General features: G+C 39.0%; 1 protein-coding gene across 1 annotated transcript in view; it reads right to left on the reverse strand.

Moving 5' to 3' along the window:
* Positions 1–15,613, reverse strand: part of LOC121529123 (myosin-11-like) — a 42,314-nt gene that overhangs the window by 17,836 nt on the left and 8,865 nt on the right. Inside the window, exons 3-21 of the mRNA XM_041816831.1 lie at positions 14,977–15,133; positions 11,512–11,539; positions 10,096–10,195; positions 9,555–9,590; positions 8,018–8,110; positions 7,878–7,941; positions 7,654–7,752; positions 7,397–7,540; positions 7,226–7,321; positions 7,010–7,128; positions 4,581–4,733; positions 4,327–4,500; positions 3,952–4,125; positions 3,758–3,872; positions 3,483–3,673; positions 3,224–3,345; positions 1,291–1,360; positions 1,006–1,166; positions 747–855 (exon numbers count right to left, since the gene is read on the reverse strand). Coding sequence (XP_041672765.1) covers positions 747–855; positions 1,006–1,166; positions 1,291–1,360; positions 3,224–3,345; positions 3,483–3,673; positions 3,758–3,872; positions 3,952–4,125; positions 4,327–4,500; positions 4,581–4,733; positions 7,010–7,128; positions 7,226–7,321; positions 7,397–7,540; positions 7,654–7,752; positions 7,878–7,941; positions 8,018–8,110; positions 9,555–9,590; positions 10,096–10,195; positions 11,512–11,539; positions 14,977–15,133 — 2,205 coding nt within the window. The remainder of the gene's footprint in view (positions 1–746; positions 856–1,005; positions 1,167–1,290; positions 1,361–3,223; positions 3,346–3,482; positions 3,674–3,757; positions 3,873–3,951; positions 4,126–4,326; positions 4,501–4,580; positions 4,734–7,009; positions 7,129–7,225; positions 7,322–7,396; positions 7,541–7,653; positions 7,753–7,877; positions 7,942–8,017; positions 8,111–9,554; positions 9,591–10,095; positions 10,196–11,511; positions 11,540–14,976; positions 15,134–15,613) is intronic.

The following is a 15,613-nucleotide window of genomic DNA, read 5'->3' on the forward strand; positions in this document are numbered from 1 at the left end:
AACTTTAAAGACATGAGATTTTGGAAAATTCATCTATTAACCAACAGCCATTGACAGTATAATTAATCCCAGGCAACAGCATCAGCTGGTCTGATTCAAGCTGCAACTGCTCAGCTCACACGGCTGTAACAGAATCTAAAACGTGCTCCATATTTTATATTTAACCTGAAAAAATAACTACTCAAGTCTCATTTTTTAATTATTTGTGTAGTATATAGCCTTCTTAAAAATCTAGAACTATTTTGTGGGAAAAAAATAAATAAAATGGGTAAAAATCTGAAAAATTGGTTAATAATGGCAAAAAATGGTGGAAAAGGTGGTGAAATTGGGTCTCAAAAGTATTAGAAATGGGTTAGGAGTGGCAAAAAATATATAAAAATGGCAAAAAAATAACCGAAAAGGTTATTTAAAGGGGTAAATAAGGGACCTTTAAAGGCAGTGTCGGTGAAATAAAATGTGGTCCAAAAAGAGACAACACCACAGGACAGCTCTGACCCAGTCCACAATTTAAATTCTGAGTGATCAATACATCTTTGTCGGAGCAGCTTCTCCCTTTTCATAACCAGATTAATAAAAACATTATGAGTGAACTGACTTATTTTTTGATTTTAGCATTTAATAAGATGAACAGAAGCTTCTTTCAATGCTTCGGTGCAGAACACACAAATGCAAAGTGTAAAATCATTAGTAAAAAAGCTTTATAATTCAAGTATTTGATGACTGATAACTGTGTCTTTGTGTGTCACCTTAGTGAAGAGCCTCCACCACTGCCAGTTCTTGAGTTTGAGGTAACAGGCAGCGTTCCTCTGGATGACCTTCATGGCGCTCAGCTGCTGCTGGCGTTTACTGAAAGCCCTGAAAAATAAAAAAACACACAGAGACAGATGTAAGCTTAAGCAGGACCACTGAGACACCGTTAAGAAGTTTATTCTACATCTCTAAAATGCATGAAAGCAGTAAAATTCTCCAAAAAGACATAAAGAACAGTGTGAGAGTTTGTCGTACTTTCGGGCCAGGAAGCCTCGAGCTTGAGCCTGAAAAGCGATGATGACGACGGTGAGTTTGAGGTCTCTCTCCTCCTCCAGCTGAGCCAACACCCCCGTCCTGAAGAACATCTTACTCTGACCGATACGGTACAGGTTAGGATCCAGATCCAGGTGTTTGACCTGGAGGAGAGAAGACGAGGAGAGGAGACGAGGAGAGGAAGGTAAGCGGAAAGGAAAATCTCATCTAGAGTTATTATGGACAAATAAATTAAGATTTTAAAGTATTAATATTCCTGCAGCTCACCATCAAACAGCACGCTTGCTTCCCGTCCATGAAGCCCTTCGGGATGGCGTTAGCAGCCAGAATCTCATATCTATGACAAGAAATATGGCAGAAAAACACTAAATATTGATTTTTCTTTAAAGGATCCTCCACAGTAACAACTATTCTGGGGTCCATGCTAAAAAATATGCACAAGACAAGACATTTAAGGTCACAAAATGAGGAAATAAAATCAGAAAAACATAAGTACAGCTTTTTACACTCAGACAGCAGTTCCTTATTTTAGTTTAAATCTGAAATTTAGGCGTAAAAATAAAAAAATAATGAAGACAGAAAGCCAACAGTGTTGGGGGCTCTTGGAAAATAGGGAAGGAAAATTTTGCATACACCAAAACCAGGCACTCTAAGAACAATAAATCAAGAGGGAAATAGTAATAGTAATAGTAAAATGGCCAAAATCAGCATTTCCTTCCTTATATTTACATTATTAATGCTTGCAGATTTGAGTTTCCTCCCTTTTTATTGTGAACAAAAATACCAAATTTACAACGAGTGATCTGAGCATGACTCCTGGTGAAAATTAGTCCTAATTATGAGTATAAACACCTTTATTCAAATTCAAGCCATTAGATTAACTTCAGATAAATCAGTATGTCAATGCGGGTATGCAGAGAGAACCCACACATGGGGAGAACACGCAAACTCTGCAAAGAAAGTTGTGGACACTCATTTCTGCCAAAAATGTGAGAGTTAGAAAATTATAAAAAACAAAAAGAATCCCAGGCCATAACTATGACTTTAAAAAACTTCATAATTATGAGATAAAAGTCGAAACTATGGGATGACTATTATCTCAAAATTTTGACTTTTTAGCTCATAATTATTTATGTTTTATTTGTAAAATTTGACTTTCTATACCATAATTTAAACTTTTTATCTTTTAATCATGACTTTTGATCTCATTATTTTGACTTTTTTAGTTCATATTTTTGACTTTTATGTCATAATTTAGAATTTCTATTTCTAATTTTGACTTTTTATGTCACAATTTAGAATTTTTATTTATAAATTTGACTTTTTATATCATAATTTAGAATTTTTATTTCTAATTTTAACTTTTTATGTCATAATTTTTAATCTTTATTTATTATTATGACTTCAATCTCATTATTTTGACTGTTTATTTTATAATTTGTATTTTGTATTTATTATTTTGACTTTTCATTTCATAATTTTGAAGTTTTATTTAAAATTTGGAAGTTTTATTTATAATTATAAATTTTAATGTCTTAATTTTGAATTTTTCTTTCACTATTTTGACTTTTATCTCATACTTTCAATTTTTTTATCTCAAGATTTCAATTTTTATTTAATTATTTTGACCTTTTATCTCCTAATTTTGACTTTTTAATCTCAAAATTTTAACTTTTTATCTCATAGTTGTTTTATGTTTCATAATTAAGGTTTTTTTTTAACCTACTTGACTTTTTCTCCACATTATTTCCACTTATCATTTCATAATTTTGACTTAATCTCATAGTTTCAACATTTATCTTATATTTTTGACTTTTTATCTCATGATTTCAATTTTAATTTTACAATGGTGAATATTTTTCTCATAATTTTGATTTTATCTCATAATTTGACTTTTCAGCTTATAATAATAACTCTTTATTTCATAATAATGACTTTTTATTTCATAATTTGGACTTATTACTTTGGATTCTTTTTTAAGAGTTTCCTTACTTTCACATTTTTCTTTTTTAAGTGGTCGAAATTTGCTTTCATAGCAGTCAGTTGTTAGTCGTATTAAATCTGCATGTTGTTTATGCTGCCCTCCAGTGGTCAAAGTGCATTTAATTTGACCTCTGATACCAGTACAGGATCTTTTCTAGCTCTTTCACAAAGGTAATGCAGGAACAGATGACGCATGTGCTCTCAGCAGCTTCCTCACCTCTGCCTGAACTCCTGGAAGACGATCCTGTTGGGAAATCCCTGCCTGCAGATCCTGATTCCTTCCAGCACTCCGTTACAGCGGAGCTGCTCCAGAACCAGGTTGGCGTCCATTTTTCCTGACTAGACCCAAAGAGAGAGCAAGAATCGCTGAATGCATGCAGAGACTAAAACCTCTCAAATAAAACCATCTGTCAGCGATGCATTTAGTGAAGAAATCCACCTTAAATGTAGTGTTAGAGAAAGAAAACTAGCTCTACCCTCTTCTCGTGGTTGGGGATGATGCAGCGGACAAAGTTGGGCTGCGTGTTGTGCAGCGTGGTCATCAGTTTGCCCAGAGACTCTTTATAGAGCTGGCCCACGGTACGAAACATGCCCTTCTTTGATTTGGTGGACGCCGGCGAACTCTCCGACATCTTTGTCATGGTCTCTAAACCCACCACCCGGTCCACTGGGATGGAAGAGAGAGATTTCAAACACATTTAGGGATCATAACATCATAACATCATAAATGAGGAGACAGTAGAGGACTGACGTTCTTTCCAGAGGTCCTGGATGAAAGCGCTGGCGGAGTTGTTGAGCAGAGCAGTCACGTTATCGTTCAGAGGATCCATGTTTTTAGTCAGCCAGTTAGCAGCGTTATAATCCACCTGGAAATACAGATCAGAGTGATTCTGTTATATTTAAATCAAAGCTTTTCTGAATGTACAGAAATCCAGTTAAACTCACCTTCCCGGCGTAGTGCAGCACACTGAACATGAGCTTGTCTTTGTGTTGTTTGGGTTTGGAGAACTTCACGTGGCCGGTATGAGTGTTTAGGAGCTTGTCCACGAAGGAAACATCGGTGGCTTTAGGGAACCAGCACTCCTCATCCAGGAGAGCGAGGATACCAGGAGGGTTATTCTGCAGGACAGAGAAGCACAAAGAGGCTGCGTTCAATAAAATACAGAGACATCTGATTCAAGAGAGTTGGCGGCAAATGTTGATCACCTTAATGCAGTCCTAACTTTGCTTTTAATGCATGATCAACAGATCACTGACCAATCTTATCAGTTCATTTATAATCGGGGTGGAGTTGTGTTTGTGGCTGCAGCCCAGACTCACCGGCCTCTCGATGAGCTCGATGCACGGCTGCAGGTCCAGGCCGAAGTCGATGAAGTTCCACTCGATGCCCTCCCTCTTGTACTCCTCCTGCTCCAGGATGAACATGGTGTGGTTGAAGAGCTGCTGCAGACGCTCGTTGGTGTAGTTGATGCAGAGCTGCTCGAAGGAGTTATCCTGAAGCAGAAAGACACTGCAGTGATGAGAAACTACGTCAATATCACAAAGTAATAATGATGCTTCCTGTAAAGATTCACCTCAAAGATCTCAAAGCCGGCGATGTCCAGGATTCCGAGGAAGGAGGACGACTGCCTCTTACTCTTGTCCAGCGTCTTGTTCACTCTGGCGAGGATCCAACGGAACAGGCGTTCGTACATGGCCTTAGCCAGAGCTTCGATGGCAAAATCAGCCTGGTAGAGGAAGAGATGAATGAAAGAAGAAGAAAGCAGAGATCTGAGCATGGGTTAGCATTTTCCACACCTACACCACCAGGTAAGTTGGGATTTCTCCTGCTCAAAACTTTCAAATGAAGTTTCTCTGCTCTCTCCCTCTGTAAAAGTTCTTCTTCCATGTACTCAGGTCCATATAAATATCCTCTTTTATCCACAGTAAATGGCACATCATCATCACTCCAGTCCAAATCACTTATATTATCTCTGTTTTAGCTTGGTGTGGTGTTCCTGTAGAAGCCCACAGACCCACACAGCTGATCAAAGGATATCAGTGCATGGTGGAAGGAGACAAAAGCCTAAATTAGTGCCTGACACAGAGGGTGAATCGCTTTGTACGTTTTCGACACAGCTTACAGGCGAGCCAACATATTTTCTTGGCCCGTTTTCATGTAAAACTGGTTAAACTGCGTGGATCAATTGTTCCCATCTACAGCCGCTATGCCGCGGATCTCTCTGAGCTCCACAGGAGCAACTCTCACAGAAATCACTGGAGGCTAACGTCCCTACTATAGCCAAGCACCTCATACCACCCAACTTAAAAAATCCTGAAATATCCCTTTAACACAGTGATACTCAACGCGTGGCTCTGGAGCCACATGTGGCTCTTTTGAGATGATTTGTGGCTCTTCTATCTTCATTTGAAATATTTTTCACCCAGAAAACCTTGAAAAAGGGAAACTTTGACCTCAGAACTTATTCATTGCGAGCTACACTCTTGTGCAGCTATAGCTTTAATTGTCAACCTTTATTTTTTGTTTGTATATTTCTATTGCCATTATTTGCAATCCCCCCCCCCCCTTATTTTTCCTTTCTTTACCACTTTTAATAAATTTTTCTGCTTTTAAAGCCCATTTTCCCACTTCCTATTTGCTCCATTGTCCTATTTTGGTCCTTTTGCAACCATTTTTATCCTCTTTTATCCTGCCTTTTGCCATTGAATGCCACTTCTTTTCCCCATTTTTTCCACTCTTGCTGCTTTTTGCCCATTTGAGTCACTTTTTACTCAATTTTGCAACATTTTCAATGCTTTTTTTTACTGCCTGTAATTGATTTCTCTCCCCATTTTTTACCCAGTTTTTGCAATTTTATGCCAAGTTTGCCCCTTTACACCTATGTTTTGCCACTTTTTGAACATTTTCCACTTTAACTTATTTTAATTGCTGCATCTTGCCATTAAATGTTTTTTTTTTCCTATTTTTACCCATTTTCCCAAACTTTTTGCTGCTTTTTGCCCATTTTAAACACTTTTCAAACATTTTTTTGCCACCTTATTTGCTGCTTTATGACCATTTTTGCCACTTGTAACACATTTTTGAAACTTCTCACCCCTTTTCTCTCAATTTTTGTGACTTTTCACCAGTATTTTGCAATTCTCACCCTAGTTTGCCCCTTTTCATCCATTTTATTCCACTTCTTTGTCGCTTTTTGCACATTTCTCCCACTTCAACTTATTTTTGATTGCCATTTTAACCCATTTTTGCCGCTTTTTACTACTTAGATCATGCTCTTTCAAAGATATTTTTCAACACTTTGGCTTTTTGGTTGAGCAGGGTCGAGTAATGCCGCTTTAACATTTCAAATGTGCAATTTAAGACTATCTACCTTTGTATTCCTCTGTTTGCAGTCTCTTTATTCGGCTCTCTTGTGTTTGATTCCTTCCTGTTTTGACCCCAAACCTCTGGATTTGTCTGCTGAGTCTTTTACCCCTTTTTTAGCGACCTTGGACTATCAAAGACCTTCCTATTTGAACACAGAGGTGTCCATGTGTTCATCTTTGTGCCAATGCCAAGTGACCAGTGAGGTTGGACGGATGCAAATAAACTACAGTAAGCCTGAGAGCTACAGAAATGATGCATGGGCTGTTTTTTGAGTAGAGGGTGATGGGCACTGGTTTAGATTCATTGGGGGTGCAGGCACCCACATACAGAGGCTACAGTCCAGGCTTTGGTACTAGTCACGGGATTGAATCCCAGTCCTTGGGCTGTTTAGTGCATGCCTTCCTCTACTTCCTCTCCCCATATTTCCCTGCTCTCTTCACGTGTCTCATCCAATAAAGGAAAATACCCCTCCCCCAAAAAACTGAGCTCTGATTGCAGGTCATCACTGGAGACATATTGTCAATGCAAAGTGTGAACACACTTAATAAAGTGCTTCCTGCTTTGTATCTGATTATACACATTAAAGCCTGATAATAAAGGAAATGTAAAAAGGTTTGATGCTTCCTTGTTTGTTACCTGCTGCTTGGTCTGCGCCTTCTGCACCACCTCTCTGCCCACTTTGATCCGCGGCGTGAGGATGGCCCGGGTGAAGTCTGTGACATTGATGCCCTGCAGGTGGCACACCTTCTGAGCAGCTGGGGTTGATGGGTAATGAGACAGGGAAAAGAAGAGGTCAGATAGGTTTGTATGAGGTTTTTAAGTGCTTGTGCTGGTGCTCTATGAAAGGGTTACCGGTGTTGTCAGGCATGGTCGCCTGCTCACTGTTCCTCTCCTTTTCAAACTTGATGTTTCCGAGCTGAAGCACCGTGGACACCACCTTCAACATCCCTGCAGAGAGGATGAGGGATATTTTCAAAACCAGACCTAAAACAGGAAATCAAGAGTCTGGAAGCTAAAGAGTACCTATTCGCTCCTCCTCGGTGAAGCCCATGATCTCCATGGCCTCCAGAGTCTCACCAAACATCTCACCATCATCCTGACCGGGAATCTCCACGTGACCGGCGATGAGGAAACGATAGCAGCTGAAGTCCTCCAGCAGAAGCTCCTCTGAAAACACACGATGAAGGGGAATATGAAAAGAAGAAGGCAAAAACATGATGCAACAGACATTGATGTAGGTGAGAGAGTCTCTTGCGCTTCAACTCAATGTAGTTTCTCACCCCTCATCTTGCCCTCGGCTCCGGCCACCATGTAATAAAAGATGTGGAAAGCTCTCTCAGTGTTGGCCTGACGAATACACCGAGACTTCTCCAGCAGGTCTGATCAGGTCAGTAGAGGGTTAAGAAGATAAACACGTCTGTTTTCAGCTCAAATTAAACCAAAAACAGCTCATCTATCACTAATTCAAGTTCTAACAGTCACATGTAGAGTCAAAGATGGATACAGGTGTCGATATTTGCTCCAACGATGAAGCCGGTCACATCAAAGTTGAGCTTGATGAACTTTCCCTGTGGAGACAGCAGCAGCTTTAAACGCTGAAATAAATAAAAGTCTGAAAGTTTAAAATGTTGAATCAAAACTCACAAATCTAGAGGAGTTGTCGTTCTTGATGGTTTTGGCATTTCCAAACGCCTCCAGGATGGGATTAGCCTGCAGCAGCTGCTTCTCTAGCTCTCCCTACAGACCATAATAAGGTCAGACAGTACATCTGTGTGTCTATTATTTAATAACAGCCAATTGCCACCACCAATGCATGCATTTTTTGCACGCTTTATTATGTCTCTGCAACTTTTATTTTTTGTCAATGTCTCCATTGTCCTTATTTGCATTTTTTGCCACTTTTAATCATTTTTTGCCACTTTTATCCCATTTTTGCCATTTTTTCACTGCTTCTTGCCACTTTTATGCTGCTTTCAACAATTTGCATTTTTCCCCTTTAGCCTATTTAAACTGCATCTTGCCATTAAATGTCACTTTTTCTCATTTTTGCCCATTTCCCCACCTTTTTGCTGCTTTTTGCCCATTTTAAACACTTTTTACTTTTTTTTTTCCACCCAGTTTTTGCCACTTCTTGCCCATTTAAGCTGCCTTTTGCCATTGAATGCCACTTCTTTTCCCCATTTTTTCCACTCTTGCTGATTTTTGCCCATTTGAGTCACTTTTCACTCATTTTTGCAACATTTTTATTGCTTTTTTTTTTTTTTTTTACAATTTTTGCTGCCTCTCCCCATTCTTGCCATTTTTTACCCAGTTTTTGCAATTTTATGCCTAGTTTGCCCATTTGAGTCAATGTTTTGCCCTTTTTTGAACATTTTTCCCACTTTAACTTATTTTAATTGCTGCATCTTGCCATTAAAAGTTTTTTTTGCCCATTTTTGCCCATTTTTCCCAAACTTTTTGCTACTTTTTGCCCATTTTAAACACTTTTCACTCATTTTTCCCACCTTATTTGCTGCTTTGTGACCATTTTTGCCACCTCTAACACATTATTTGTCACTTCTCACTAATATCTGACACTTTTCTCTCAATTTTTGTGACTTTTCACCAGTTTTTTTTGCAATTTTATCCCTAGTTTGTCCCTTTCACCTATTTTATTCCACTTTTTGCACATTTTTCCCACTTTCACTTATTTTGATTGCCATTTTAACCCATTTTTGCCACTTTTTGCTACTTAGATCGTGGCTCTTTCAAAGGTATTTTTCAACAATTTGGCTCTTTGGGGGAGCAGGATGGAGTAACACTGCTTTAACATTTCAAATGTGCCATTTTAGGCTTTTTCTACCCCAGTCACCCATTTTTAGCCACATTTTTGCCCCTTTTTTTTTTTTTTTTTTTTTTTTTACCAGCTTTTACTTATTTTTATTGACACTTCAACCAATTTTCTCACCACTTTGATTGTGGCTCTTGCAGAGGTATTTTTCAACACTTAGGCTCTTTGGTTGAGCAGGGTTGAGTAACACTGAGTTAGACTAATCCACTTGGTAAGATCTGATTTTTGCAGCATCAGAGACCTAATCACTGATCTTCAAGAGTCTTACTTCAAGAATTCAATAAACACTGAGTTGAACCAGGAAGTTTAAGAGGAGTTTTAGCTTTTTCAAAATATGAGGCTTTTACTCACGTAGGCCAGAGATCCTTGCTGCTGGGACTGAGGCGCCTGCAGATGAAGGCAGGAACATAAACTCATGAGAAACTCAGTGAATCAAACTGTTATACATCACCCCCTAAAATAGTCTGCCAGCATTATGGCTAAAAAAAAAGCAGCAGAGCGGCGGAATAGGAGGTCAAGCATCAATAAACCTCTGCTAAACAACCACAAAGACTTCTTCTCTGGATTATGAGTAGCAGAGCGGACAGATGCTTTGACTTTTAATCAGTTATGAGGGATTTATGAGGAAGGATTTACATTCCCACCATAGACGTTCAGCGTGCATATGCATAAGAATCAGTTTGTTCTTCTGTATGCAACCCTTTTATGTCACTATTGCAGTTAAAATAGACAGCAAAGAAATCAGTTAAAACAACGGCATGATCCAACATGTCAGATCTTGAACTATCAAAGGTCCACTCATAATCCTAACTTTAATCTGTTGAACTTTTTTATATGTAAACTAGCTATAAAAAGCCTTTAAAAAATCAGGTCTGAGGAGTTTTAAACTCACAGGATTGGCTTCTTTCTTTCCCTTGTGTGAGGAGGCGACGACAGCCAGGTACTGAATCACCTTCTTGGTGTTTTCTGTCTTTCCTGCTCCAGACTCACCACTAGGGGGCAGAAAAGAGGCAATGAAAGAGAGGGTGGGCCTCAGCATCGTCAACAATATCCTATCCAATCAGATTCATATCAAATCAGCTTTATTTATATACACAGTAGATCCAAATCGCTTTACACTGTAGACGTTAAAAGATGGAGAGGAAAGAGAAGAAAAGGAGTTAAATCAAGAGAAATAAAAACTAGTAAATGGGTTAATGACTTCAAAAGCACTGGCCATGATAATAATAAAACAATGACAATAATTATACCAGTAATAATAATAATAAACACATTTATTCACAGTCAAAATGAGTAAAAATGAGTTTTCAATGTGCAAAAAATAGTTTTGAATATGAAGATGAGGGTTGAATGTAGAATGTAGATACAAAAAAACATGTATTTGGATTAAGAAAAGGCATTTATTTAAGAATCAGAGTGGCCTAACTTTTCTCAAGCTGTTTGATGGTTCTGTTTTTGATTTAACCCTTTAAACTAGGGTTGTCAAACTAAAGGCCTCAGGGCCAAATCCGGCCCGTGGAACAGTTACACTCAGCCTGCATAACAAATTCTTATTATAACTGGCCCTAAAAAATAAGGTCTGCAGATTCCTTCCAGTATAAAAATATAAACTCAAATTTGTTGATATTAACGGTCTGTCTCAGAGGGTTAATGACTCCTGCATCTTCCTTTCCCACCAGCTTCTGGATTAACCAGAGCTATTTTTAGTTTAACTTCTGCTGAGGCACTACAAGTTGGTAAATACTGCTAATCTGTTTTTATGTTAGATAATTCTGTTTCCTGTTTTCTATAGCATCAGTCTGCTTGAGTTGTTCCTTGTTAACTTTGCAAAGCTGACAGATTGTCCAGATTTCACGTCAGTCATCAGGCAGATCTTGCACAAGCTGCAGGCTGATGCACTTGTTCCAGACCAGTCAGCATCATTTAAGGTAAAAGAGGTGATAGCGACAGGTGTGGTTCAGCTGAAACAACTGCAAGTCTGTAAACAAAGGCTGCTGTTAGAGAGATTAGCGTGGAGCTAGTAGTGGTTTCATCAGAGCTGGACAACATTTCTGTATTAAAAGAGTAAAAAAAAACCCACACTGGATGAATGTGAATGGAATGAATGAATGTGACAGACTGAAAGGCCATCCAATCACTCTACTAGTTTTATTTTGAAAGGTTCTGTCCTTCCCAGACACCGTCTACGGGGTGTTGCCACAGCATTAACACCTGGTTTATGGGTAAGATGAGTGCTAAGCTACAGGAAGTAAAAATAAGACAGTATGATGTGATGGAAAGAGGCTATGATTTGAATGTTTTGACTCACGTGCAGAGGATGGACTGATCCTCACGGTCTGTGGAGAGACAGAGAGAGAGGGAAATGTCGAGTGAGCTGAACTGGTTAGTTGAAGCCGAACAGACCAAACATGAACTCTCATATGGTGCAGCTTCACTCGGACACAAGAGCGAAAACCGTTCTGAAATCTGGTTCGGAGGGAGATTAGCCTCCATCGGTCATATCGTCTAAAAATAGCAGATGGATGCAGGGCTCCATGGCTGTAATCTCGGCTCCTTGCTCCATGTATGGAGATTCAGGAGCTGAATGGAAAGTATGGAGTTGGTCTGAGGTCAGTAGTGGACCATCCGGAGCGTGCCGGAGAGAGACGGCACGCTCTGAGGCTTAAAGAAGGGTTTTCTCTGACACCATTACACTTTAATTTAGAGAGAGGGTGTGTGCTCACGTTTAAGGGAGGATTAAAGATACAGCATGTTGTCATCATTTATTAAAAAGGAGTGCTCTGTTTTAGTTGAATACTTTAATCACCTCAGATATTTCCAAAGTTTTCAAAGCCAGAGAAATCCCTTGTTTTTGGATCATGATTATTCTCTGACCTTATCCGTCACCCAAGCTCCTTTTGTACCACTCAGGTCTGTCTCCTGCAGAGACATCCTGCTCATGTCCGCCCTTCTCTGTTGCTTATTGCAGATAAAAAATATGCATAGGGTGCATTCACTAAACAGTTAGCTACCATTTTACTTTGATGGATAGACTTCCCACAGGGCAGGAGAAAAGCAGTTAAAAGTGGTGAAAGCTGATTAATACTGCAAGCTCGTAAATGCTTCATGAGTAACATCATGCAACATAGACAGGGAGAGAGTAATTTTTAACAGCTTTTCTCCTTATTTATGAACCCAAACGTTGGATTTCTGTTTAGCCAATTCACCTTATGGAGTACTAACAGGAAGTAAAAAGCAGAGGTGGAGCTGAGCAGTGCATGCTAGTCATCTTTTGTTGTTGCTTTGATTGAGGGTCCCCTGGTGGTGGGAACACGTACTACATACATGTTTGTTTAAAACTCCCTAAGCCTCTACACACCGTGCTAAGAGGTGGAATATTGTTCTAATAAAGTAAAGTATTTGATAGCTCTACTACCTATAGATGTGGTGCAAGAACCACTGTTTTTATTACAATAGTTCCTATTCCTCAACATTATTCATCACATTTAAATCACATTTAAAAACCTTTTGCATTTCAAACATTTTTAAGTCCATTGTTTAACGCATCTTTCTTAGTGTGTAAATAAGTAAATCAGATAAAATCAACAACGGCAACAGTTAAAAAAATATAATCATAAAGAAATATGCAGGAGTGCATGTACAAAATGACTCAATGACATCCAATGATGCCCAGTTAATATGACAGCATTTACACTTCAATGAGCTCTTTGTCATTCTTTCACTTTGGATTTTATAAACAGTAAACCACTATTTTGGTTTCACGGACGAATTTCACATAAAGAAGGAGAAAAGCGGTTGAAAGTGGCTCTCATGGTTAACACTGACCAATGACACCAGAATGCTTTACCAATACAGCAGCTTGTTCTACTTGCCGTGGAGCTATCATTAGCGCGGATGGAGCTGAGTGGTGCGTCTTGGAAATGTCTAGTGGGGCCACAATGCCACAGGGTCGAATGGAATAGGGTAGAGTTGTCTGTTAAGTCGGGCATACACTGTGCAATTTTTGACCAATTCAGCCGTGAATTTTGAGTCCCACGACTCACTTTGAAGTTGGGCTGACTTTCAGTTCGGATTAGGCGTTGTTTGTCCTGCTGTGTACAGAGGGGTACGATGGACTATATATAGCTGGACTATGGCCCAGCAAGCAGTCCCTGACTGGTCGGAAGGATTTCTGACATGTTTGATATTTTGGCCATCCGACTCCAGACACTTGAGAAAGAAAAGCGAGCGGGACTTTGGGGGATTTGTGCTTGGTCAGACTGAGTCCTAAATTACCATGACAACAGCTGGAATGACTTTCTGATCTACTGCCGCTATGATGAAGGAAATACACGAGCAGGAGATATTCTTACTCGCGGACCTGCAGCTGACAAGGATGGTGATGCTGTTTGTGTGTGTGTGTGAGAGAGAGAGAGAGTATAGGACAGGAAACACTTCACCCTCAGAGTGTGAGACTCAGGTCGTGCACAACAGTCGGACCGAACAGTGTGAGCACATAAATGGTCGTGCGTCATAGGTGATTCAGTCGCACAGTATGAGCTGACATTCTTCCACGACTGTCGTATGGTCGCCATGAAATCGCACAGTGTACACCCGGCTTTACGGGGACGAGCTTGAGCAACAGAACATGCAGCTGATGTCAGAGAACAACCATGATCCATCACAAATAACTAGAACAAAATGTGAATGAGATACAGCAACAGAACAGGAGCTTCCTGTAGCAGTTCATGCTTCCTTATATAATAGTCTTTGCGGTTACATCCAGCGTTGCCATGGAAATGATAAACATGTCATGGCAGTTAAAGTCATCCGTCATGAGAAGATACAGACTTCTATTAAAATGACGGATTTATCTGGTTTTAAAAACAGTTTTCTACGCATTCTACCTTTAACTATGGTGCACTCAAAGTAAAATACCATGTGATTAATAAATCTAAAAAAATTAAATGTTCTTTTAATGGGACTTTAATCTCATCTGGATTGACATTACAGTCGGTAAGTAAGTAGGGCTGTCAAAAGATTAAAACCTCTAATCGCAATTAACCCCATAATTTCTGTGGTTAATTGTGATTAATCCCATAATTTCTGTAGTTAATTGTGATTAATCAAACCCTTTTAATTGCATTTCATAATTCTACTTCTTTGCATTTCAAACTCATGTAATTTTTGATTTGTCTTCCATCTTAAACTCGGGGTGATTGACTTCCTGTGTAGACATGGACCTACTTTTATTTGAAGATTGAAGATTTTCACATTTGAACATGAACTAAACAACTGTTATGGATTGAAAATGAAATAAGAGAACATTAAAAAGGTTCAGATGACACTGACCAGTCCAGTAAGATATAATCATACATTAAGGAGCAGTGATGGACTTATTTAACATCACTGTGGCAGCAGCCTTAACCAAAGTGTACAGGAAGGGACATTAAAGCATGCGATTGATTGTGATTTTAAAAAAGTGGTGCACTACTTGTGCACCTTGATTAATCACCATTAACTCGTTTAATCTTGACAGCCCTAACAGTAAGGCATCTGAACTTTGAATATGTAAATGTATCATTTATAATTTAGGAAGTTATGAAAGCAAAATTTCCTCTGAGATGCAGTATCAAAGATACATGATGTGGCATAAACTAGAAATACTGGACTTAAGAAAATGAACCTAAATTTGAACTAAATTAAAGAATCTTTTGATTCCAATCATTTTAAGTGGTACACTCCAGTTCCCTGATATATTACCATCATTACTGAGACTCTACCACATGCTGACCTTGCATCATGTTCCTGTAGGCGTTGTCTGTGATGGAGTAGATGTGCGGCGGCACCTCGTGGCGTTTCTTCCCTTTATACATCTCGATGATCTTTTCAGAGTAGATCGGCAGCATCTTGTAGGGATTCACCACCACGCAGAACAGACCGGAATATGTCTGAAAAATACAAGCAATTATACAGATTATATCAGCATAATCAACCGTCAATCCAAATCAACCAAAGTGAATTTAAGACCGGAAGCATTTTATAAATGGATTGATTTGAATGAGTGGAGTTGAAGGAAATCAGGATTACCAATCACCTCTCCGACCTGTCATTAACAAAAAGTAGTCCTGATTTGTTAAAAGTTGAAGTTTAAGTTATACATTTGTATTTTGTGATGGTATCTAGGGAAGTGCTGTTACTTTTACCGAGGTTATCCTGACACAAACTTTTTATGCTTTCATAAAACCCTGAAAAAACATTCACCTCATCTAGACAGCATTAGTGGATGATGTTTTTGTAGGAAAGGGGATTTTTCTGATGGACTGGATGATCCCTGCTGGACTGTTATGCACATTAAGTCCAAATAAGTCATTTTTCTCTTTAATTCTGCAGGAATTTTGGTCTTATTACTGCAAATGTCAGGTTCTTTG

Source organism: Cheilinus undulatus, linkage group 21 (genome assembly GCF_018320785.1).
Source record: "Cheilinus undulatus linkage group 21, ASM1832078v1, whole genome shotgun sequence".
NCBI lineage: Eukaryota > Metazoa > Chordata > Actinopteri > Labriformes > Labridae > Cheilinus > Cheilinus undulatus.